The sequence below is a fragment of the Rhea pennata genome, chromosome 2 (assembly GCF_028389875.1).
Source record: "Rhea pennata isolate bPtePen1 chromosome 2, bPtePen1.pri, whole genome shotgun sequence".
Taxonomy (NCBI): Eukaryota; Metazoa; Chordata; class Aves; order Rheiformes; family Rheidae; genus Rhea; species Rhea pennata.
Genome location: NC_084664.1, coordinates 129,272,084 through 129,296,479, shown reverse-complemented (window position 1 = coordinate 129,296,479; position 24,396 = coordinate 129,272,084). Strand labels below are relative to the sequence as shown.

The following is a 24,396-nucleotide window of genomic DNA, read 5'->3' as shown; positions in this document are numbered from 1 at the left end:
TTTTTAGAAAAAGCTTTTAACCCCGATCTTTAAGAGTTTGAAAGCAAACAAAACCTCACACTTGTCAAACCAATCTAGCACCCCCGAGGCCACCATTTTGTGTGCTCGGCGTTAGCACTGACTGCTGCATCTGCCAGGCTGATGCCCCTTCTGCCTCCGAGCCTGCTCCAGCGCTTCACCGAAGGGCCCTGAATATTTAACCGCTATTGACGGGAGGCTGCAGTTCTGCCCTGGGCCCGCCATTTAACGCCGCGCACAGCCGAGCCGAGCCGAGCCGAGCCGAGCCGAGCTCAGCCCGCCTCCCCTCGCCTCACCGCGCCCCGCCATGACGGGGGCGAAGCGGCGCCTCCCGCCCCGCGCCGGGGCCGCGCACGCGCTTCGCGCCTCCCAGCCAGGCGGGGGCGCGCGGGCACCGCGGCACAGGCCGGGACCCGCCCGCCGCCGCCGCCGTTGCCTCGGCAGCCGGCGGCGGCGGAAGCGCGGCCGCGCCCCGCCCCGCGCGCCCCCGCCGCGGCCGCCGCAGGGCGTGGCGGCCGCCGACGAAGATGGCGGACGGCGAGGGAGCTGCTGCGCCGCAGGACGGCGACGTGTCGCCGGCGGGCGGCGGCGGCGGACGGCGGGGCCGGGAGCCGCGGAGTGGCGGCCGCCCGCCCAGCGCCCGGGATTTGCAGGTGAGCGGTGAGGATGGGGCGTCCCGCCGCGGGGCGGCCGCCTCGGCTTCCGGAGGCCCGGGAGGGGCGCCGGGCCCGGCGGCCGGGCTCTAAGGAAACTTCCCTCTTTTATTTTTCTTTTTTTTCCCTTCTTTTGAGCCTGGGAAGAGCAAGAAGCTTCTCAGCGAAGAGCAGGCACTTCAGAAAGGGATGAGGAGTTTGTGTGTGTGGTGGTTGTCTCTCCACGAAGCTCGAAGGGCTCTCCTGAGACTTTAGTTAATGGGTTTTATTTGTAATACCAATTATTTCGGCACTTTTTTTTACCTTCTTCTGATCGTCTAGTAGGTGTGTCTGCATGAAAATGTCAGTCTTCCCAAATGCATGGACAAGACCTTTTTGTAGATTTCTACAGGAACAGTTTTGACAAAGTGTGGTCACAGATGTAACACCACGTTGGTCCTTAAATTTTCATCTGTGAGCATTTTTAGTGACATTCACTCTTGTGACTTCCAGATTGGCTGAAGGTTCAAAATATTTTAGCAATAAATTGACTAGAGAAAAGGTGAAACTTGCAGCAACTATGTTCCTGTTTTATTTAATTTTACATAATTATGTAAAAACATAAAATCTGTATCCATTTTTCTCATATAGTTATTACTCAGGTTTTTCAGCATTTCTTGTTGAGATTAACTTTGTTATAGTATGTGCCAGTTATATTATATGTGTTAATATTCTTGGTTCATAAGGTTTTCAACCAGAAAATAGAAGTAAGCAGGCTTTTGGGGTAGATGATTCGTAATAAAACTTTAAGAAGCAAAGAAATGCTCTTCTTAGAGCTGCGGTCCATCTAGCTCAATATTTGATGTCTAATGATGGCAATAAGAGATGTGGTATAAAGAAAGCACAGAACCTTGACTATTCCCCCTCAGCATCCCACAGTCTTTGAATTAGGAGTGGTACAGAATACGTCTTTGCCCGTTCCTTTTACCATCTGCATATGGACCTGTTGTGTATGACTTTCCTCATTTACCTACCTAGAAGATGCTTGTATTCTCAGAGAAAGTAGATATCTTAGACAATTTCTTAAGCATTTTCTTTACTCAGTTTTTCTTAATAGCTACAATTCTTCAGTTCGTTTTTTCCCAGAAAATGCCTCATAATGATACAGTATTAATATGCTTTCCTTTTTAACAGCTTGTTTTGAAAGACAGATGATGTTTCATTTTATTTTAATGTTTATTGCTTGTACATAAAACTGTAATGAAATTGTAGCCCTGTAGTACCTATTCTGGTGTGTATGATAAAATGTTAATATTGTTGGCAGAGCCCAACCCAAAAAGAAAAAAAAATCAAATTATGGCACTGTGAAGACAAAATTTCCTTAATTTTGAGAAACAAAGTAGAATATTATTCAGAACAAAAGTATATGCTAAAAATAGCATGTTAGATGTGCATCCCACAGCATTTCTTAAAAATGAGTGTGCCAGTGGTATGGCAGCATTTGCAGTACCTTTGGGGAAAACTCACTTAAAGTATCTGCAGTGCTATATTGAATTCAAATTATTAAGGCTGAATTTGAATCTTCATTCTAGTACAAGTTTATTCAAGTTGCATTTTTCTCACTTTTGTGTAAAATGTTTATAAATTTCATTTTGTACTTCTCAGTTTTAAGAGAGGGATGCACAGCAACTTTATTTCAGCATAATATTAGTGTGTAGATGTACATATACAAGTCTCTCCTGTAGTTCTGAGTCTAATACAGGCTGAATGTAAGTATTGAAGCAGTGTGGACTAAGTAAATGCATAGTACAAGTTCCAAGTACACTTGTATGATCATGTTGAACGTCATGCATTTTATTCATAAGGCAGAAAACTGAATTTACGGAAGTAGTAGGGGTTCTCACTCTCATGAGGATATCTTTCTTTTTTTAATTTCTTTTTTTTTCTTTGTTGCATTAGCTTTGTCTTATTTCTGCTGTATATAATTTTAGAGTTACAGGCTTTTAAGAAGATTCTTGTTTTCTGCAGTTGGCCTTGGCAGGGTTGTATGAAGATGAAGCTAAAAGGCACTCACCGTGTCCTGACAAAGCAACAACTACAAAGATCAGTAACTCAAGAGTACACCAGAGGTAAGACATGCTTTGTACTTCAGGAATGTGTTAATTAGGTATTGTATCAGCTCATAAACGTTTGAAATTTGTCATCATACTAGTCTTTCTGTACAAGTAGGAGATCAAATAGAAATTCATAATCCTGAATTGTGAATCCCTTTAAAATCAGTTGCTGTCTCAGACTACTTTACTTTTAGGAGCCTCCATGCTGTATTTCAAATCACTCTAAACCCACTTTAGAAAAGATTAGATAATATTAAGATGCTGTAAGTCAAATGTAGTGTTACTGTTTTCACATATATAGAAAAAAAATTGCTGTACCAGAAAAATACTGCAGCTGTCCACTTCTTCAAAATTCAGCAAATCTGTGGATTGTGTGAAACCGGGTGAGTGAGCTGCTTTCACGTTGTACTTAGGTCAGTGCTATTTAAGTAACCAGTCCAATAAGGCAATCATTTTCGTTAGAAAAATGATTTAGGTTCACTATGTTATGAGTGATGAGAAGAATAAGCAGAACTTCTTCGTTTTTCTGTGCCTTTGGGCAGAAAGTAAGGGCATGTTGGCAAAAAGGCAAGTTTTGCTGACATGCGGTATTTGCAGTTGCATAGCATTTAAAGACTCGATACAGTTTTAAAATTCCTAAAGGGAGGTCTTGGCGGCTCTTAATGAATTTTTATTTCATCTCTTTGTAAAAAAAGAAGTCTTTAAATCATTAGTACCAGCGAGGCCACAATAAGTCTTTCATTTGGCTTGTGTTTCAGCGACTGCTGCCAGTATGGATCTCTGTTTCATAGATTTCCATCATCAGAGCTATACCTCAAGTACAACTGCAAGTGCAGATCTTTAGAAAGAGGGATTTTAGTGCAAGATTTGTCACTTGGAAATTAATAGGTTATTTTCTCTGTGGTAAAATTATCTAAGATGACTAATCACTCAATTGTGTTTAAAAACAAATTAAGCAAACCACTGTGTTTGCCAGTACGTATCATGAAGTTACAACTTTATATTCCAATTCAAGAAACAGCTACAGTACAGTATCTGGAATACTTCCATGTGATAGCTGTTGGCAAATATTCCCTCTTTGTTGGCATTCATGCTGGAAGCAGTCTGAAAGAAGAAATGGCTGCTGTCTGTGTGATACTCAGAATAAGTTTTTTTTTTTTTTTTTTTTTTTTTTATTTATTTAATAGACTTTAGTTTACTCTCAGATGAGTAGCATATTAACTGCAAGGAAGCATAGTGCTGCTCTTGAAGTCATCTGCTCATCTGGTCTTCCAAAATCACAGGTAGGGAAGGATGTCTCTGGCCTCTGCTGGAATAAATGCCGTGTTATATAAGCTATCATGTTATATAAACTCCAGCACCTTCAACAAAGTTATGACTGTTAGCACAAAAAATATAAGTCTCACAAAACTTACAATGTACAAATTGTACAAAGAGAAGAAAACGGAAGAGATTAAACTAATGCTTGTGTCCACGACCTAAATCTGTAACAATGCCATTTTTTCTGAGAAAGTAATAAGGAACAGATACTTCATTAGGATATGAAATTACATTGTTTCATCAACACTGATACTTTGATTAACAAGGTGTAGTAGCCAAACAAGTTGCCTAAATCTAGAGAGCTGCGATTGAGTAGCAGATTGTATGTATGTTCAAATCCCATAATAGTTGGCTACTTTTTCATATATCTTGTATTGAGGAGTTTTATCATAGAGTAATGTAGGATAGGGGTGTACATCTGTACAGCTGTTCCTGGCGCACTACAGGTTTGCAAACTATCTAGATTGTGCTCTGGTAGCTCATTGATCTGTCCCTATCATAAGACAGAATCTGATTTTGCATTTAATCATCTTTGAAAATGTTTCTAGGGTCCTTATCGACAGGGATTTCCAGGACATCATCAAAGGAAAGCAGTAGTGACTAATACCTTCACAAAATCAGCTAAAAATGTTGTAGAAGGGATTTGTAATGTAATTGATACTGGTAGACTAGATTCTGCAACAGTTGTTCAGATTGCATATTACATTTATCTGTGGTACCACCAGTATCATAAAGCAGAGTTCTGCATTCCCCAGGATACTGCAAAATGCTGTGCCATACGCACGCCTCTCCCCTCCTATTCTGTGGTAAGTATACATGAGTATGTACTTTGGCCAAAGAAGCGTGATGTGAAAATAATAAACTCACTTTCATTACATGAACAGATATGGGAGACCATCCTTGGGATGCATCTTCTGGAGGACTTTCTTTTTTTTTTTTTTTTTTTTTTTTTTTTTTAAAAAAAGAGTGCTTCATGTTATTTAAAAAAAATATTATTCCTAGTTTTTGAAAAAAAAAATAAGTTTCAGCAGTACTTATTACCTCTGATACACTGCGAAGTGCATTTGCTAGATATGCTTAAATATTTTGTTTTATTCTCTTGGCAGTCTTAAAATTGATTCTTTTAGAAGTCTGAGAAAACCAGAGAGAAGCATGAGCGATGACAAAGAAAACCAGAGGTATTGTAAAAACAATAGTCATTTAACAATTGTGAAAGTAACTTTTTTTTCTGATGTTGATTTGTTCCTTCTCCCCATTTTTCAAAATGACTAAAGTAGATAGTAACTAAAGGGGTGCTATGTCTCTTATTAGAGAGGGTGTTGGAGTATATTAGCTATATACTCCTATAATAAAAACTAAATTTAGCAGAATCTGGCTCTAGTGATCTAAGGCCAATTTATACTTGAATAACTTACACTTGGAATGAAGATGGTTTTTTGCCTTGTCATAAACCTCCTGAGTGGTTTTGTATATCCCTTACTCAAATACTTGATTATTTCCTCATTCTTGAATTCTTATCAGAGTTCATATTTTTTTCATCTCCTTACCATCGTAATTCTTTAAAATTCTTATATCTAAAGATATTCCACATAAATGTCAGTCAGGATGATAAATACAGTCTTGTAAATAGAGAGGAGAGATGGTATTTAGGGTTTGCCAGTTATGTGACATTGTAATAGTAGCATGGTTATATGTGCTTCATACCCACTGCTGCTACTGAGTAGTTGTAGAATGTGGTGCAGTCAACCTAATTTTGAAGATATTGGCCGTGGTAACAGTTTCAAATGAATGAATTGATTTACGTGGCTCCGAGTGGTTAAGTCACAAACTTGAGGAAGGCTGAAACCACTTACATTATTAGCTGTTAAAGCTGCATGTAATCGAAGAGGAATCAAATTCTCAGGTTTGCTAGTTTTTTGTATTTATACATAGTTTTGGGGGGGTATTTTTTTTTCTTTCTTTAGTATCGTTGGTGTTTAGGCATTCATAGCCCCTTCCAACTGGAGTATCTTGATTTTCATAGTCAAACAAATGTAATTTTAAAGAGAACTATTTGTAGTCCCACTTCTGAATGTGAGGGCTATGTAGCAGAAAAAGGTAGCAATTTAGCTTTCACAGCATTCTCTGCAGACTTTAAAATGCCTCAAAAGGTTAATTAAATAATGTTTCAGAATATTTCAAATATTGGCAGGAAAGAACTGGATCTTTAAAAAGATCAAATTTTGGCACTGTTCAGGTTTTTCCACAACAGTTTTATGCTCATTCTGCCAAGGCAGTGTTAATTGTGAATCTGTATTCTAACCAGCCCAGGCACAGTCCCATGCACAGGACCCCCCCTGAGGAGATCAGTCTTTCCAGGAGCTGACGGAATCCACATAGGATGAGGTGTGTAAAGCCATGGCTGCATCAGGGCTGTGTTTGCTTGATCTTGGCTCCTAACCTCTGGGGTCTGTTCCAGAAGGCACTTTGGTAGTTTTCTGAGTGTAAAGTCTCTGGAGCAGTGCTGCTTGGATTACTGGGAAGGTCAGAACTAAGTGGAACACTTTTGTAATTAGAATGGAGAGGTTTTGTGCCAGAATTTGTCTCTGTTCGTTAAGGCTTTTAAGGGGGAGAGAAAAATGATGTCCAGTATATAAAGCATTGCCGCTCATGAACATTACCATTCTTAAGATTTTATTCAGGTGACTCAGAATATAGAGAATTACAGATTTCTGGGGCTTCTAATAATCCAAGTAAAATTGTTGCTGAACTCTTCAAAGAAGCAAAGGAACATGGGGCTGTCCCATTAGATGAAGCCTCAAGAGCATCTGGTGATTTCAGTAAAGCTAAGGTATGAGTAAAAAGGTATTTTCCTCTGTATTTTCATTAGGCTCTGAAACTCATATAACCATGTGAGAGCAAGTATGCCTTTTTGTGGTTTGAGAATAGCAGAAGATGTGATCAACACAGTTGTATATTTTATCTGTGTTCAAATTGCTTGCCCTAGAAAGTTAAGGGGGGTGATTTCAGAGGAATCTTTAAAAATCAGGCTGGACTGGGACTATTTGCTTTATTTTTAGTTAAGATTGAAATTAATCAACTGTAGTTGTATCCTAATCAAATTATCTTTTGATATGTTGAATTAATAATGTTTGAAAAAGTGCACAGATCAAAAACCAAACCATGTCATATAAAACCTGCATAGCCTGATTATGATTACTAGTTCTAATTATCCATTTACAAAGCATACAATTTAGAACAGTGCATTTGTTTTTATCATGGAAGAAAGTTTGTTGATGCTTTTATTTGCACCTAGGTAAATATCTTAAACTGTTTCAGGTATTCAGCTGTGAAAGCCTTTTTGAGTGGGTTTTCTTTCTTTTCTTTTTTTTTTTTTTTTTCAGTCATTTTCTGGTGGTGGCTATAGATTGGGTGACTCATCACGAAAGCGTTCTGAATACATATATGGAGAAAATCAAGATGTAAGTAAAATGCTGAATAGTAGAAAGTGATGTCTCCAACAGCTGTCTGATTAATAATGCTTAGAACCTGAAAAAAACAGTATTATTGTAACTATGGCAATGAGAAAAACTAATATCTAAATGAGTAGAAGTTAAAGTGTCCACAAAGACAAAATATTCATTTGATACATAATATTTGCATGAGAGAATTTCTGGGCAAAAGGGTTGGATGATTAGATCACACATGCAAATTTGTGTTGCTGGGAGCATTTTGATCTTCTGAGTTGTGAAGCAGAGGTTAGAATTAAAAGCTTTATTTAATGGGAGAGGAGATAAGGCCTGTATGAATTCACAGCATTGATTTGCATCAATTAAGTATTTCTCAGCAACTAGTAACTTGCGTCTAATCTTTTCTTGTCATGTATCAATAATAGGCATATATTTTCTAATATATGAAAATACCTATCGGCTGGATATCTTTACTGTGCTTGGTATAGATCACATTCAAAAAACCAAACAATCTCCAAACAACTTACTGAAATTTATGATTTAGGAAAGCAATTCATCTGAATGTTAGATAATAGAGATAATAGTACAATTCTATTTTGCATCAATTACCTTTTTGGTATTGTTGGGACCGTACAGGTAATTGAACTGGGGTTGCCTGTAGCAAAAGCCAGAGCAGTGGAGGGATGCTTGTCCAGATTTCCACATACCGCCCTCATTTTATTTAAACAAGTCAGGGCTTGAACTAAAGATTTTATTCCTCCAAATGTGTCCCAGCTACCATAAATACAAGTTTGAGCATGGTGGCAGTTTTGTGAATGTCTCCTTTACTTCATTGAGACAAGTGCTCAGAAACAAAATTCATCATAAATACCAAAAATAACTTTTAGCACCTTGAAGCATTTTGTTAATATTTAATGGAAATTAGTTTTCTTTAGACATGATCCAAATTCAAAACTGTCTTCAGTATTGAAGTTAATGTAAGGTATACTTTTTCTGAGTGTGGAACCTGATTACTTAATAATAATGGCATGTTCACTGTGTCTTAGTTTTATATCAGCTGTGTACAGTTTATGCCAGGGTCTTTTTTCAGCAAATTATTTTCAGTACAGCATGGAATGCAGGATTCTTCTTCTATTGCAGTTTGAAATTAGAGGAAAAGGCTCTAATTAGAGAGAGGCTCCTAGGCCACAGCTGTAAAAATGCTGATTTCACTACTTGAGAAACAAAGCAGAAAAAGTCGTTCCTTGTCTTTACTCTTATCTTTTGCACGTTTCCATGCCTGTGACTGACCGGAATTCACTAAACCATTCACTAAACCATTCCGTTACAGGAGATTAAATGAATGACTGACACTCTCACCCTATTAAGCTCTTCTAGAAGCAGGAACAAAAATGAGCGAGGCTAAAAGGTGTGATTCAGGCTGGGGTGTGCTGTCCAGGCACATTAAGAGCTGCCGCATTCTGCAGTTCCTCTGAGAATGGTCAGCTGTACAGAGCCAGAAATGTATTACAGCTGGATTACTATAACTGGGGGCAGGGCTAGTTTTCTGAAGGAAAGTCAGTTTTACTGGCTGGGGAAACCTAGTTGTGCAGCATGGCTCCAAGGCATTAGTTGCAGGGAGGAGAAGTGTTGAGAGCTGCAGACTCCAAGGACTGCAGTGTCTCCAGTGAAAGGTTCTGGCTGGAGGCAACAGGCAAGACAAGAAGGGAGTGAAGGAAGCTATCTCCAGGATTCTTTGAGTTTGAACTGAATGGAGATAGTATCAGCTTTATTAGAACTCAGCACGTAAGGGTTTGGGGGGAAAAAACAGTTTTTACTAGAACTGGTATATCACCATTAATTTGTCGTTTTATGGATTTATTTCATGGTTTATCAACAACAGATATTTATTGTTTTTAAAAGTAGTTGCAACACTGTAAAGCTCAATACACATTCGCCATGTATTATCTGTCATGTCAAGGATAGTAAGAGCATCTTTTTCCCCAAGGGTAAAAGTGGTCTTGGTGCAAGTAGTAGCCTATAATTGTGGTTTACTTTTCTGAAAATTCTAACAATGATAGTCTAAAACATTCTGCAGTGTTCTGTCCTCTTTTGTCATTTGCCTTCTTGTTTGAGTCTGCTACCAAAAACCTGTGAGAGATGTGTTGATATATATATACACGCACACACACATATATATAATATGTATTTTGAAATATTTAAATTATAAATCTATATTTTATAAATATTTGTATGTATATAAAAGTATTTTTTACTGTTTTTGCTTGATAGGTTCAAATTTTGTTAAAACTGTGGAGGAATGGCTTCAGTTTAGATGACGGAGAGCTGAGATCCTATTCAGACCCAACAAATGCTCAGTTTCTTGAATCTGTTAAAAGGGGGTAAGTTAAAATCTGTAGAGTTTTTCGGTTCTGTTTTTTTTTTTTTTTTTTTTTTTTTTTTTTTTCTTTTTTTCTCTTTTTTGGAGGTATGTCTTTCAACTGAAGAGAAAAAAATACTTTCTCCTCAAGGTTAAAATTATTAAAAGCTTCCAGATTTTTTCCCAGAAATTGTTCTTTACACCAGATTTTTGCCTTTTTTCCTTCTTCCCTGTCTGCAAAACAGATTCTCTATTTGTCATCAGATTCATGAGATATTTTTAAAATTGGAACATTCTGTTTCATTCTGGTTGTTTAACTCTGGATATTACTTTTAAAGGATGGTGATTAGTTTTACATTTTTGGTCAGCACGCTCTAGGATTCAACTGTTAGCTCGGTGATTTTATTTGCCTTTTAGTTTTTCATTTCATCTGTTGTTTTGGGATGAAATCAATTCATAAAGCAATTGGATGTCTATGACCTTTAATGTAAACCTTAGTATCAACTTTTACTGTATCCTGTGAGGTTTTTGTGTAATTTTTGTAGTGCAATTCAGAACATAATTGAGAAACTTCTTATTTCTGTAATTAAGAGAAATTCCTGTGGAACTTCAACGACTGGTTCATGGTGGCCAGGTTAATTTGGATATGGAAGACCACCAAGAACAAGAATATGTGAAGCCTAGGCTGCGTTTCAAAGCTTTCAGTGGAGAAGGGCAAAAACTTGGAAGGTAAAAAAAAATACTAGGTTTTCTTTTCTGTTACATCTATATGCTGTTTCACAAGCTCAGTTTAATCCATTAGAAAACTTCTGGAGAAACTGATCAGATGACAAAATCAATATAAAATTATTCTGTACTACATATATTTCAGACCAATTTGACAATCACCAGTAATCATGGAATTTTATATAAAATCTTAACAAAAGTTGAGTTAATTTATTAATTAATTTGTTATGTAAGTTAATTTAATTTGTTTCATCTCCTGGACCCGCTCACAGACTAGAGGCCTTGTCCTTTGCCTGCGTTCCAATGGATATGGGATTTCTCTCCTAGTTCTTGCCTATAACTTTTTAACTTTAACCGTGTTTAAAAGGGGAGCAGAGGAATCTGAAAAGTGATTAGTACTACTGCACAGATTTCTGTCTAGATAGAATGAGACTTAAACAGTTGTTCCTCATTTAGCGAGAAACAGGCAAAACTTAATTGTAACGGGATGTTGGCCAATGAGAACATACTTGATTCTGGATTAGGTGTGGTGCATGCTGTGCATTGTTGCTGGGATCATCACAAGAGGAATTGGAGATGCTCTTGCAGCAATATGCTCGTGCTTGACTTAATGTTTATGACGGTATTTTGTATAGAAGCAACTCTAATATCTTTTCTCTAAAATGAAGCAGTAAGAATACTGTGTTCTGAAATGTAACCTCATATACAAGGCAAGTCTGTTTTTTAAAAAAGGGAATTAATTCAATAAGCTCATTTGGATTTTTTTTTTTTTTTGATCCAGCATGTAAGTGTACCATAAGTTATATTAAAATGTCTTAATTCTCACTAGGATTTAGTTAAAACTGTGAATGAGGCCACAAAAATCTATAGTCGGAGCTATTTTTTAGAATTGGATAGCTAGAGAAATTGTGTATGCTCTCCTGGATGAAGTAGTATTAGAAAGCCAAGCCTGGATTGTGGGAGGGAAGCAACTTAACCTCTGGCTGAAGCTTCTCGACTTACCCTAATTGTAATGTCACCTCTGCCTACAGTATATAATTATGGATATAGTAAATAAATTGAAGTTTAATGATGTAGAAAAGCTTTTTGTCTAGTTCTGTTTCATTTGTAATCCTGGTACAAGAGTAGGCTGATGCTCTGAAAACTATAGCAGGTGTGTAGTGTAGCTGATCCTGTGACTGTGTATCTCAGACGGCTTTATTCAAAAGGTGACCCTAATGTGTGCATCTCCCATAAAAATGTGACCCCAATAATACCAGTCATCAGCTTTTCAAAATAAAAAGATTAGAGGCTTCATAACACCTTTCCCCAGCGGGTTTGTTATTAGTTGTTGAAATGTACACACTTAACTTCTAGTTTTCTGTTCATGTAATACCTTTGTTTGACAGAAAAAGGTATTACTGGTCTGCCTTTTCAAGTAATTTAATTTACTTTAATCTGCCTTATCTTTTTAAAAAATGAGACAAGAATAACCTGCAATCAGTGATCTAAAAAAAACAGTAGGCTGTGGTAGGGATGACATAGTAAGCAATTATACATGGTAACTTCTTCAATTGGACACTTATTCAGGTTATTTTTAAAAAAATAGATAGGGAAGATGGAAGATTTTTTTATAAGAAAGATTTATAAGAAAGGTTCTGTATAACAAAAATTGTGCACCTGCTGTGTGGCTTTTTTGTGCTGGTGGCTTGCGAGTCTTAACGATGCAAGAAATTAAAGTAGAAACCAAAAGATTATCTCTAGTCAAGTCTCTTTATTTTTTATACTAAACTAAATAAAATTCCAGTCTCAGTATGTGGTAGTTTCAGTTATCCATTGGTATTGTATGTGCTCTAAAAAGATATGAGATGCTCAGACTCTCAAAATGGTGTTCATGAAAGCAGTTACTAAAGCAGTTTGGGTCAATTTAGTCCAGTATAATAGCACGTCATTATTTTATAAATATGATCTATAAGATAAAACATATAAAGCTTAGTATCAAGGACTCATTTTATTCTCTATAAGCATAAACAAAGATGCAAATATAATGATCTGCACAGCTGTAAGAAAATATATATAAAAATTTGAAATCATAAACTATAAAAGTATTCTTTCTGTCTCTGTATTTAGAAAGGTATGCATAAATAACTTTAAGAATATTTTCATTGCTCATTTGTATTAACTATATATGTTAGGCATTCCAATGGAAAAGATGCTAGAACATTCTTCAGTTCTGCTGACAGCTCTGTTCATGACTCCCTTTTTCCCCCCTCCAATTCTCTAGCCTTACACCTGAAATAGTCAGCACACCTTCTTCCCCAGAAGAGGAGGAGAAATCCATTCTTAATGCACCTGTTCTCATAGATGATTCCATGCCAGCAACTAAAATTCAAATTAGATTAGCAGATGGAAGCCGATTAATACAAAGATTTAACCATACACACAGGTAAATTGATGCCACATCAATGCAGGTAACTGTAGCTTATTTTGATAAGTTTGTGTTTTATCATTAAGTAAATATTAGCAATGCATCCAAAGGGAGAAAATCTAGCTCTGCTGAAGTGTTACAGTTCATTTTCACAAGAGATGCACAGAATTCCACTTTCAAAGTCTATGTAATTGGAAATGCAAGGTATTTGATTCAAGTCAAAATTCCCTGACCAGTTATGTGTCCTGTGATTTGTAAAGAGACAGGACCAGCCATAATGAGTGTCTTGTTTAGGTATGAGGTCCTGTTCTTAGGGCAGCTCAAATATGGGCAACCTTGCTATATTGTCATCCTTAAGTCTGTATAACCCCAAGTCCTTCCTCCTCGGGAGGATCCTGGGACTGACTTGAACGATGCTATGAGGATGCTTAATTGTAAGACATCAGGAAGTGTAGTTTGAACTTGGAATGTAGTCCATACTACAGGCAGAGAAGTGCTTTGGCCCATACTCAAGAACACCAACTTTCTCATTATATTTGAGAGCCTACGACAAACAGGGCATAGTTAATAAGTATAGGCTGCAGCCCGTACTGAGAAAGGTATATAGGCATAATGTGCTCATTTGCAATTCTGTCATTCTGGTGTATAGACTAGAGATAATACTGAGAACCAACCTTTGTTTTGTTTTAGATTTTAGATTCCTCTCTGGAATGGGTGTGAACTTGATGGGGTTTTAGATCTGTTAGTAGTCTACTGATTGGAGTTTGCCATCAGTTTTATCAATGTTGGGACATTGCCACGAGTGGTATTGGCCAACCTATTTTATTTGCCGAAGAGGTGGTGTTGGTGCAAGGTTCTGCAAAGCTCTGCTTTACACTTGCTGTTCTGTGTGGCTGAGGGAACTTTGAGCAGAGATTTGTGCAGTGATTCCACCCACGCTCCAAAGTAGGTTCAGGCCAGCCCTAGACCTAAATCTTTACCATTGTGTTAGAGGGCAGCTGACACTGAGGTTTGTGTCCTGCTGCAAAGGTGAGCTTACTGTGGACCCAGTCCCATGTTAACACTATTACATGACTTTGAGAGTTGAACTGTTTTTTATTGGTTTAGAATAAAGGCAGAGCCAAAGTGCAGCTATCTTTACCTGAAAGCATATGCAGACCAAAAAAAGCCAATTTTAGCTAAGATGGCACTAGTAAGGAAGACGCTGCAGTAAATGTCCTATTTTAGCAGGCCTGATAGTACAGGCTTTTCCGTCCCAGCATCTACTGGAGAAATGACTTAGTTGAACAATATAGCTGCTGGGAAGCATCGGTAGCCATGATGGGTTTTTGCCTCCCTTGAAAACTAGAGGTGGTAAACTTTCCAGTAAGAGTGGAAATCTCTAGTCAGGGGTATATTGAGAGAAGCTTATTTAATCATTATTACCTTTCTCTTGGATTTGGATTTTTTTTTGTTATTCTTGCATATGTATGATCAAAATCAGCTACTAAAGTGTATTGCGTGTATCATAAGTAACCATATAGAAGACTGATAGAAAGTTAGTCAGTGCTTACTTGGTTACAATGAATATGCCTACTTATTGGTTACAGTGAATCAAAGAGTACACTCAGCTTACTATTTTTGGTGAGAAATATATATATATATTTTAATCTATCAAATCCTATATAATTTTCATCCTTGTCTTATAAAGATAAATGACTTATGTTATACTGTTGCTGTGGTTGTCTTATGAACAGTTATATTAATTATTCCATTATTAACTGAAAGTAAGGGAAACCTTGTGTTTTTCAAGTACATTGCTATTCCCCTCTACCTTCTCATCACTGTCAACATATATTATCAGATTCTTCCTTTCATTAATACTTTAGTCTCTTTAGCATACACTAATTAGTAGGGATGGTTTTTTTGACAGCTAATATTTAAATTATTTGACTTTGTTTAATTTTAAAGGAAAAATAAAAAGCTTATCAAATTTTTTGTTGTACAACTTTTATTTTTATGATTTGAGAAATTAAACCACGAATTCGGTTTTATTTTTCAGTTTTTGTAAGCAAGAAACAGAATTCTAAGCTACTACAATTAGTCATCTGGATCAAAGTGGAAGAGTTAAACCAATAGGATATTTTAAATGGTTTAGTTTCTTAGACAATTCTGTGTACTCTCGTCTTGATATTCAGAGATTTATGCAAAAATTAAATCATACACAGTTTTCATGTCCATATCCTTTCCACAGGATTAAGGATATTCGAGATTTCATTATCCAGTCCCGACCAGCATGTGCAACAGCTGATTTTGTTCTTGTGACTACCTTTCCAAATAAAGAGCTAACAGATGAAAACCTGACGCTACAAGAAGCAGATATACTTAACACTGTGATTCTTCAGCAATTAAAATAATCTTACAGCTATTTGTACAATGTAGGGAGTGTGCTGTGTTGTCATAGGAGAGTATTTAAGAAAGGTGAAAGAACAAAAGATTAGTGTCCTTTTTTCCCCTCCCCACTGCCACAGATCAGATTTTTTGGTTTAATATCTTCCAGCTGTACCATATGTAATTTTATTTTATTTCAATTTCTCAAATTGTTCAGTTTTTTTAATGTTAAAATTAAGCTTCCCTATGTTAGCAAATTTCAAACTGTACCTTGTACTAAATGTGAATGAGAGATCACTTTCTACTCTTCAGTTATTTTGGGTGGGGGAGAGGTGAGCATTTTTCTGAAGGGAACAGTATCTTTTACTCAGCTGATAAGATTTGCACTGTAGAAATGTTTTATGCTGCATTGACAAACAGCCATTTGAAAACTTAGCTTTTAGGTTATGTTTACCTTCCAAATTGTATTAATATTAAAGTATTCCATTTTGTAGGTTGAGAGATAGTTAATGGCCTAATATAAGTTTTGTATATTCTGTTTATAGTGTTTCGTTGGTACAGTATAATTATTTATATTCTACATTTGACGTACGTTTCCCTGTGTCATGGCCAATATGAATCAGTATCAAGAGATGCAAAGGTCAGCTGTTGCAGACTATGTAATAGATTGCTCTCATTTGTATTCTAGTTGTTCTACCTGTGGTGAAAATAAGGATTCCTTTTTTTTTTTTTTTCCCTGAGTTAGAGAAATGGGAGAGACCATTGACATCTGGAGAAATACTGTGATTCAGATTTCGTGAGAGTTGGCCTGTGGTCACTTTGAATTTGAATGTGCAATCGAGCCTTGTGCAGCTACATAACGCTTCATGTGACTGGTTACTTCAGTAACTCAAAAAAAAAAAACATTTGTGTACACAAACACAGAACCTGTTTTTGCACTTAGGTGCACAAATGTAGATATTTTATTTGGTCGTGTATTTTTGACTTGAATGTCAGGTCTTTGTATTTGGAATTTTGGCCAAAGGCATTTTGTAGTATTCAATGGGGATTTGGTTGTGCAACTTTCATTATACTCTTCTGGAAGCTGTATGATTAAATTCCATGTTTAATCTTTGAAACTATATATTTTTTCAAATAACTTGGCCCTACACTGCTGTATGCAGGTAGGAATCTTACATCATGGAAAACTGGCAACTGTGCTTTAATAGTATACAGATTTGTAATATTTGTAGCTTTATATCAGATGAGTAGATCACACTCTGAAGGAGAGTAAATGGGCTGTATTTCTTGTTCCAGTATATATGTTAAAAGTACTGTCTTCACTGATTTATTTTTTTCTGAAAATATCAGCATTTATTTATCTATACTTTGCTTATCATTGGTCAATATATTTGATTAACATTACACTTTTACCTCAAAGTACATATATTTATGAGTAAATTTTAAATGTACATTTAAACGTGTATTTGAAGTCCTATGTTTTATAATCTGAATATCTGCATGATTTAAATCAATTCTTTTCATGTGCAATAGCAATTAAACTTTTAAGCTTAAAAGACCATAGGCAACATTTTATTCTTCCCAGTTTATGTTGTGATGAAGCAGTGGTTTTGTTGCATGCCAAATTCTTAAGCCTAAAGGGAAAGGAATGGGCATTTAATATGCATATATTTTATATGCTAACCCTTCTCTATACAAGAGCAGAGGCCAAAGTCAGAGTAGTTGTACAATTAGCATATATTAGCAACTATGTCATGCTGTTCTCACTCTTAGTGAAGATCTCTCCTATAATAAATGAACTTCCTATAATAAAGGAAGAGCCTGCAAGTACTCAGAGGTGCTATTGTTAGCTTAGCTGCTTGCACAAAGCTAAAGCTCAAATGATTTTTAAATGTCATTGTTCTGCAAGGAGAGTAGACTGGGATGCTCCTTCCTCTTGCTCATATGATTTAAGGCTTACAAGCCTTCGAGTGGGCATGCAGCATTCTACAGGCAGGTGAGGGAGTGAGAGCAGCAAGTCTGGAAATAATGAATACTGAATTCCTGGCATTCTGAAAGCAATAAATTTCTGTAGTTCCTATTGGATGGCTACAGTTAGAATGGGTTCCTGAAGAGATTAGAACTAGAACTGGTCTCATTCAGGTAATCATCAATTCATAATGCATTGATAAATAACAGTAGACAGCAACCGTGATGAAAATTTGGTAAACTAACTGTCAGATCAACTGCATCCGTAGACAGACAAACATTAAGTTACAAGTCTAGAACCACCAATTACAGAAGACACTAGCCTGGAAAGTTGTGATTCTGAAAAGTAGGTGGACAGCAGAATAGGAAAATAATGCAGCAGAACTATTTGCACTCTCTGGAGATTTAGAGAGTTTGACTTTTTGATTTGGGAGATGATTTTAACCTCTGTATCTATCCTTGATGAGTTATGTGTGCTAGTCCTGGTTCTTAACATTAGAAATTGTGTACAAAAATCAATGAAAAAGATTTAAAGATTGAAGAAAATATGTTGAAAGAGCTTATTACAAGTAGGTTATCAGGACGAAAATGATGGTGGAGATGACTTGAGCACTTATCTTCAGAAGATGTGGAGGGGAAAGTATTACAGAAGTCTGTAGAAGAGAAAAGCATCTTAAGAATTGGAAGCTTGAAAAAAGTGGTTCAAATACTTTCAAAGCAAAAATAAAACACATTTTTTCTATAGTTATTGAATGAACCAACAATGAAAGTCAATTTCACTGCGTTCTATTTTCATTCAATCTTCATTGTTATGCTGGCTTTTTGTAAGATGTCTTAATTATTAACACAATTTATTGGGGGTTTTGTTACTTAGGCAACAAGGTAAAATTAAATGGCTTAATATTTAGAAGCAATTTGCCTTGCCTAGCCATACTTACAGTAAACAGATTCTTAGGTTTGATGCAGAAACAGTTATGAAATATATCCAAATTCATCAAAATGCCAAATTTCTTTATGGGAAATAATTTGCATATCTAAAGGCTGGAAATGTTAAATTCATCTTCAGTATTTTCATTACAGACGCTCTAAAGTCTGCCGAACTTAAATATTTAACACAATTGATGAACAGAAGTTGCTCATGTAAAACTGAAAAGTGGGAATGGTATTCAGTTCCAGTCCATTTGTTAGTAGCTACCTGGTTTTGAGTTAAATGCTTATGATTAATAAACTGCACATTTGGCCCCTTTTTTGAGGAAAGATGATATCTTATTCTGAACTGGACTAAGGTAAACTGAACAAGATGGTCTTAATTGTGGAATTAAACTTTCCTTTAGGGAATTATTTGGGAAGAGCTATTACTTTATATTCATAAATTCACTTCAGACCAACTTAATTTGTTTATGTAGGTAAGTTCTTAAACCATTTAAATATTAGTGACTGAGTACTCCCAAAGGGTAGCACACAGGAACCACTTTGCTATATCATGCATTTTGTTAAGTTTAAATAAAATAGATTACTTTTGTAGGATTGTGAAAATTGTGTTTAGTTTGTGGATTTCTTAGTGTCTTACTAGGTGCTGATATTGAAAATTTTGATTGTCATCTTTTTTTTTCTTTGTCCAAAAAAATACAATTCCTGTTGTTTGCTAGATCTAAAAAATAATAAATCAATGAGTATATTATTGGTTTCTCCAATTTTAGCTCCTAGTAAGTCTAAAAATTGCCAAATAATTTCACGTGGAGGACAAACTAAGTTTACTTCAAAACTTTACTTCAAAGCCTTTCTTCTTTCAATTTCTTTATCATAAAACCACAATGTAAAATAAATAAAAGCTTAACTTGGGTACATTAAGCAAATCTGGATTGTTCAAACTTCACCCAATGTCACTTTTAAATATTGCACTTCACTTGCTTCTATTTAATGGATATTGATAGATGAGCCTCAATTAAAATCATATAATCAAAATTTAACTTCTCTTTGTAGTCCGCTTCTGGTGCTGGCAGAGAATTCTTGCCCAGGGACTGCAGCCCTCAAGGTTCTCAGAAGGTCAGCTGTTTTCCCTCAGGTTCACAGTTAGTTACCTCACGAATTATTTCTTGGCTTGGTTTATTAGCAAATTCAGTTAGTCATTTTGTATTCCAGGCTGCACTAGGCTTGTTTTCTATTCTGTGTTGTCTTGATAGTTCACATTTGATTTCTTATATAGGTTATCTAACACTTTTGAACTTTGACTCCCTCAGGGAATGTTAATCATGTTTGAGGTTTACTAAGATAGTGCTTTTTGTATTCCTGTGGTTGCATACCTTAGCCTTTGGAGGATTGTTTTGCCTTTTTTTTTCCATATTTTTGTAATATCATGTGTTCCAAATTAAGAAGTAAAGTTTAGGTTGCCTATATGATGCAGATATGGAGCAGGTCACACTGTCAACAGATAAATTTGAGAAAACTGGAATTTCAAAAAAATTTTGGAAAAACTTTAATTCTCCATGTTTCTCCTCAAACCTGCACTGACCTCTTGCATTCAGTAACTTTTACTTGTTATTTACACAGCTAAACGTTATCTGTGTACAGAAAATCCCTTTAAGTTCCATGTCAGAGGCTTGAGCCTGCAAATTCTTATGCTCCTATGTAATGTTCCTGTATGCTCGTAAGTAATTCCCTAAAGACAACTTGTCTACGTGTGGGCATGTATGAGAATAATTAGCTTCAGGTTTAATGCTGCGATCCTTAGCTTTTTGTGGTTAGGGCCATGTTTCTTTGTGTGTTTACGATTTCTAATGGGTGTTGCAATCTTCTGGCCTTACTGCAATATAATTTTGAAAAAATAATAGATCAATGAGTATATTATTGGTTTCTCCAATTCTAGCTCCTAGTAAGTCTACAAAATTAACTGTTATTATTGCAATTAAATTGTCTTTTTCATGGATCTCCAAGCTGATGCATTGATGCATGCAATTTATAGCTTCATTGTAGAGAAAAATATATGGAAGAGAATTGCTTGTTTTCTATTTCTTTCTCTTTTGAAGTGGTAGTTCAGTTTTAGCTGAACCCTTGAAGTCAGAACAGGCCAACCTGGCAAGGTCTGTTTGCCTTAGTTGGCTGTATAGGCTTTATTACCCAATCAGTCTGCTGCGCAAGCAGAGAAGGTAGAGGTGACCTGGAGTCAGGGATTTCCAAATAGCCTTCACTCATAGCCAACGCCACCAGTAAATACACATTTAGTTTTATTAATTTTCTTAGAATAGTAGCATGTGCAAGCTCAGATAGTGCAACTGAATAGTATTTCTACAAGTATGGTAATTATCTCAATTTTCCTTCTAGTCTACCTCTACATGGAGAAGTTTACAAGCACTATTGAAGCTGATAATAGCAAATCAGTAGGGCAGATTTTTCCTTTCTTCTTCTGTCATTCTTGATAGAGGAGAGAGAAGTTGATTGTATCCTGTATCAGGTAGTCTTCTGCTAGCAAAAGTTACACACATGGCAGGAAAAGATACTGCTGTCTTACCCCAGCTATGGTAGCACTCTTTGAGCTTGCAGTTTACATTTCCCATGTTGAATGATTGTTACTCTTTTTTCATAAATATCATACTTCTTCCTTGTATTCTTGTCTATTTGAGCATCTGTAACTGAAATTGAGTCTTCTGACAACGTTTTCATTCCATGCTTTCAGAGTTAAAAATCTATTACGTAGTGCCTCCATTCACTTTATTTGACCTTCAGCAGCTAATCTACTTCATGTGTTAGACTGATGAGGAAGAGTGAGTAATGCTTTGCTTGGGTGGCTACTTAGGCTGATCATGTTGTAGTTTCTTTTCTACCTAAAACTTACTTTCTTGAGGCTAGAACACAATAGATTGCATCTCAAGGATCCATCTTTTTTGCCATAGCTAAGCTAAATTTTCCCAATCAAAGAACTTGAATATCTTGTGTGCTGCTTCTCTGTTGCTGTTACTCTGAATGTATTTGTATCTGGCTGTTTCTCAGCCCCTCTCTGGCCAGAACAAAGCCCTTTAATCTATAGGGAGAGGAAGAAAATACAGGATTTGTTTTAGAAGCATGAGCTTTTTCCCCTTACACAGAACAAACTAAAATATTGTAAATGTGAGGGGTGTTTCCAGTGAAGCTGGCTGCAAATATTATAGTAGATATAAGAAGGGAATGGTAAGGACAAAGGGTTAAGGTTATCAAGATAGTAGGGGGTGCCTGGTTCTCACTTAATAGTAGATTATTATAGGTCCCCCCCCATTGCTTTTCTGTCTTTTGAATGTTAGGATGATGAAAAAAGTTGCTTAGGGCCTCCCTCTTTCCTCACTACTTTTGACTAAGGGGACATTTACCAGCTTTAACCTGAGGTCAGAGCATTTTGCCAGTATTTTTGACTCAGTCTCATAGTTTCATGCCAGTAATGAGATTTTAGTTGTTATTGGAGCTGATCTGTCAACCAATGACATGCCAAAACCTGCAGATAACACAGTCTGTGGGAGAGCTTCATCGTCACCATGGTGGTGGTGGTGGTTTTTTGCTTCTGATTTCCTAAAGCAGACCATCAGTCTGGATTCCTGCAGAAGTTAACAGAGGGTTATTCTCGTTCTGTGAGCCAATAGAATCTTCTAAGTGAGGAAGTAAGGAAGAGCCAAAAAAGCTCTAGCAGAAAAATGTGACTTTGCTTATGAACTTTTCCTGAGAACTGTATCTGTCCCTTGAAGTTTTCTTTTCCCTGGTTGCAGTATCCAGAGACTGGGTTAAAGTAGGAGTGATGAATCATAGCTTGCAACCTAAATTATTCTATCTCTTTGAGTTCATTTGTACCTCAGAGGTCTTTCACCCTACTCTCCAGAGTTAGCAAGGAGCAAATAAATCAGCTTGAATTTAAATCTGTGGAGTTGGAGGTGAGAAATACTGAGTAGGAGGTAGTGAATGACTTGGCTGAGGAAAAACAAGCAGAAGTCCCCAAATCTCTATCTTTTCATTTTAAATGTGCATCATTTGTTGGGATCATTGACACCCGTGACAACTCTTACAAGAGGGACTTGATACACAGCAAACAAAGTGACGATCAATGACTTCACTTTGTGAATAGGAATTTGATTTAATTTCTGACACATTTTAAAATAAACAAAAGATATAGCTCTGCACCTAAGCTTTACTGTAGAGGGTTTATGCAACATGCATCTCACCAACTGATCTGGACAGAAAGGCTACTGTATTCATGAGACTGCATACCAAAGTGTAATGTCAATAGAATGGAACGTCTCTATGTAGTTTGATGGATCCATATTTGTGTGTTCAGCAATAGATATAAATCCATTCTTGGAGTCTATCCTGACGCGTGCCTCTCTGGGGATTTTAATTAACAGAAATATACAAAGCCACTTTCTGCTCTCCTAGTCAAACATACAGAGGCAACTTTCAAGAACACTGCATATTGTTTTTCTTCGTATAGAATTTTTGGATAAAATTCCTGCTGACATTGATAAGATTGGAAGTAGACTGATCCCCTAGTGATTTGGGCAACTTTTAGTACAAAAGAACTCCACAGAAATGTCTTTGAAATCTTTTCAAGGAAAAGAAGCTGTATGAGTCTATGTAGATTTCAGTATATGAGCGCAAAGTTAACTAACAGTTCTATGGTTAAAATAGAAAGTGCAGAAGTTCTAGGTACCGGCAAAGCTATGAAAATAATTAATTTCAGAAAGAATGGGATGGAGCCCATTCTGCAGATCTGACCTGAAGCAAAACAGTCCAGAATCTTCAGCAAATCACATCTTGACAACTGGTGCAGATCAAGTGAAAAATAATGTTTCATATTTTAATGCTTTAATTTGAAGTAATATTTGAAATGAAGTAGCTTTTTAAACAGAGAAAAGAAAATAAATGTTTCATTCTGAGCAGAGTGAAAGAATTAATCCATTTTGGTTTGTTTTTATTTCCAGCCCTAACAATTTTGGAAAAAACAAACCAGATGTAATGATTTTGATAGACCAAAATTTGCTCTTTTTTTTCCCCACAAAACATTGGTGGCCAAAATGTTTTTCCAGATCCATGTGGTCTTGACTCCCTTGGCTTGTGCACAAAATCTATGATGTGATGCCTAAACCAAGAACAATATCTCTTCACAGTGCCCTTTCAGAGTGCAATTCAGAGCAAAAGTCTTTGGGACAGATGTATTCTTTTGTGTGATCAGTAGCTTGTGTTTCTGTAGAAATATAAATTTCTTTTAAGAGCTGATGGGCCAAAACTGAATTCAAAGTGTGCGTTCCTTTGAAAATCCTTGAACCAAATCCCATTCTCAGAGTTTCAGAGGCTGACACTGACGTATGAGTATCCTCCTATATGCATTTACATAGGAGAAAAGTGTCCAAGCTTCTCTTCTAGTCAGTGGAGATTCAGGGCTTGATTAAGTTGTCATAATGAGATCTGAGAAGTCTTTAGGTGTCTAAGATGCCGTGAAGTTGACAGATTTGACTTACAGGAAACATATCTTTATGAAGTGACCCTAGAGATTGCATGGAGTACCACAGGGCATTTCAAGTGGTTCTAGACACCTGTTTGTGGGCAAACCTCACCAACTTCAGTCATTTAAGTCCACCATTTTGTTCATTTCACCCTGAAGTAGACACCCATACTTAGGCAGCAGCTGACTTTCAGCTCTCTGATTGTATTGTCTAGATCTCTACTGACTATAGACCTAGTTCACGTACAGTTCTACAGGTAGGTTTCTTAATCTGTGAGCTAACTCCTGCTCTAGCACTCTGTCACTCTGAAAATGGGGCGCTTTTTTATTTTAATTTTCTAAAATAAATAATTGTGCAGTCTTCAGCTGTACAATTTAATATTCTATTTTTCTTATATATTATTTCTATCTCACTCCATACATATGTAGTACCCAATTTTTTTCCTTCTTGTACGCTCACTGCATATGCATTGCAAAATCTAACTACACTGAAGTTAAGAATTCGAAAAGACAGTTAATGTAGGAAAAACACCCACATTAATAATACAATTTTCCCATGACTAAGCATAACCAGCA

General features: G+C 36.6%; 1 protein-coding gene across 2 annotated transcripts; it reads left to right on the top strand.

Moving 5' to 3' along the window:
* Nucleotides 1–528: 528 nt before the first annotated feature.
* UBXN2B (UBX domain protein 2B) lies at nt 529–16,708 on the top strand. 2 transcript variants are annotated; one of them, XM_062570345.1, is made up of 9 exons: nt 529–671; nt 2,679–2,779; nt 5,191–5,262; nt 6,755–6,914; nt 7,468–7,545; nt 9,805–9,914; nt 10,484–10,621; nt 12,882–13,043; nt 15,259–16,708. In XM_062570345.1, exons 1-9 carry the CDS (start codon nt 546–548, stop codon nt 15,419–15,421), a joined length of 1,110 nt encoding a protein of 369 aa, XP_062426329.1. In that variant the 5' UTR covers nt 529–545; the 3' UTR covers nt 15,422–16,708. The 2 variants fall into 2 exon arrangements, with proteins under 2 accessions (XP_062426329.1, XP_062426330.1); XM_062570346.1 differs by lacking the exon at nt 12,882–13,043.
* Nucleotides 16,709–24,396: the final 7,688 nt, after the last annotated feature.

Bases quoted from the DNA above. Each gene is read 5' to 3' on its own strand.
- UBXN2B (XM_062570345.1), top strand. From the start codon at position 546: ATGGCGGACGGCGAGGGAGCTGCTGCGCCGCAGGACGGCGACGTGTCG. The intron at 9,915-10,483 runs GTAAGTTAAAAT...TCTGTAATTAAG, and splicing joins CTTGAATCTGTTAAAAGGGG to AGAAATTCCTGTGGAACTTC. The intron at 10,622-12,881 runs GTAAAAAAAAAT...CCAATTCTCTAG, and splicing joins GAAGGGCAAAAACTTGGAAG to CCTTACACCTGAAATAGTCA.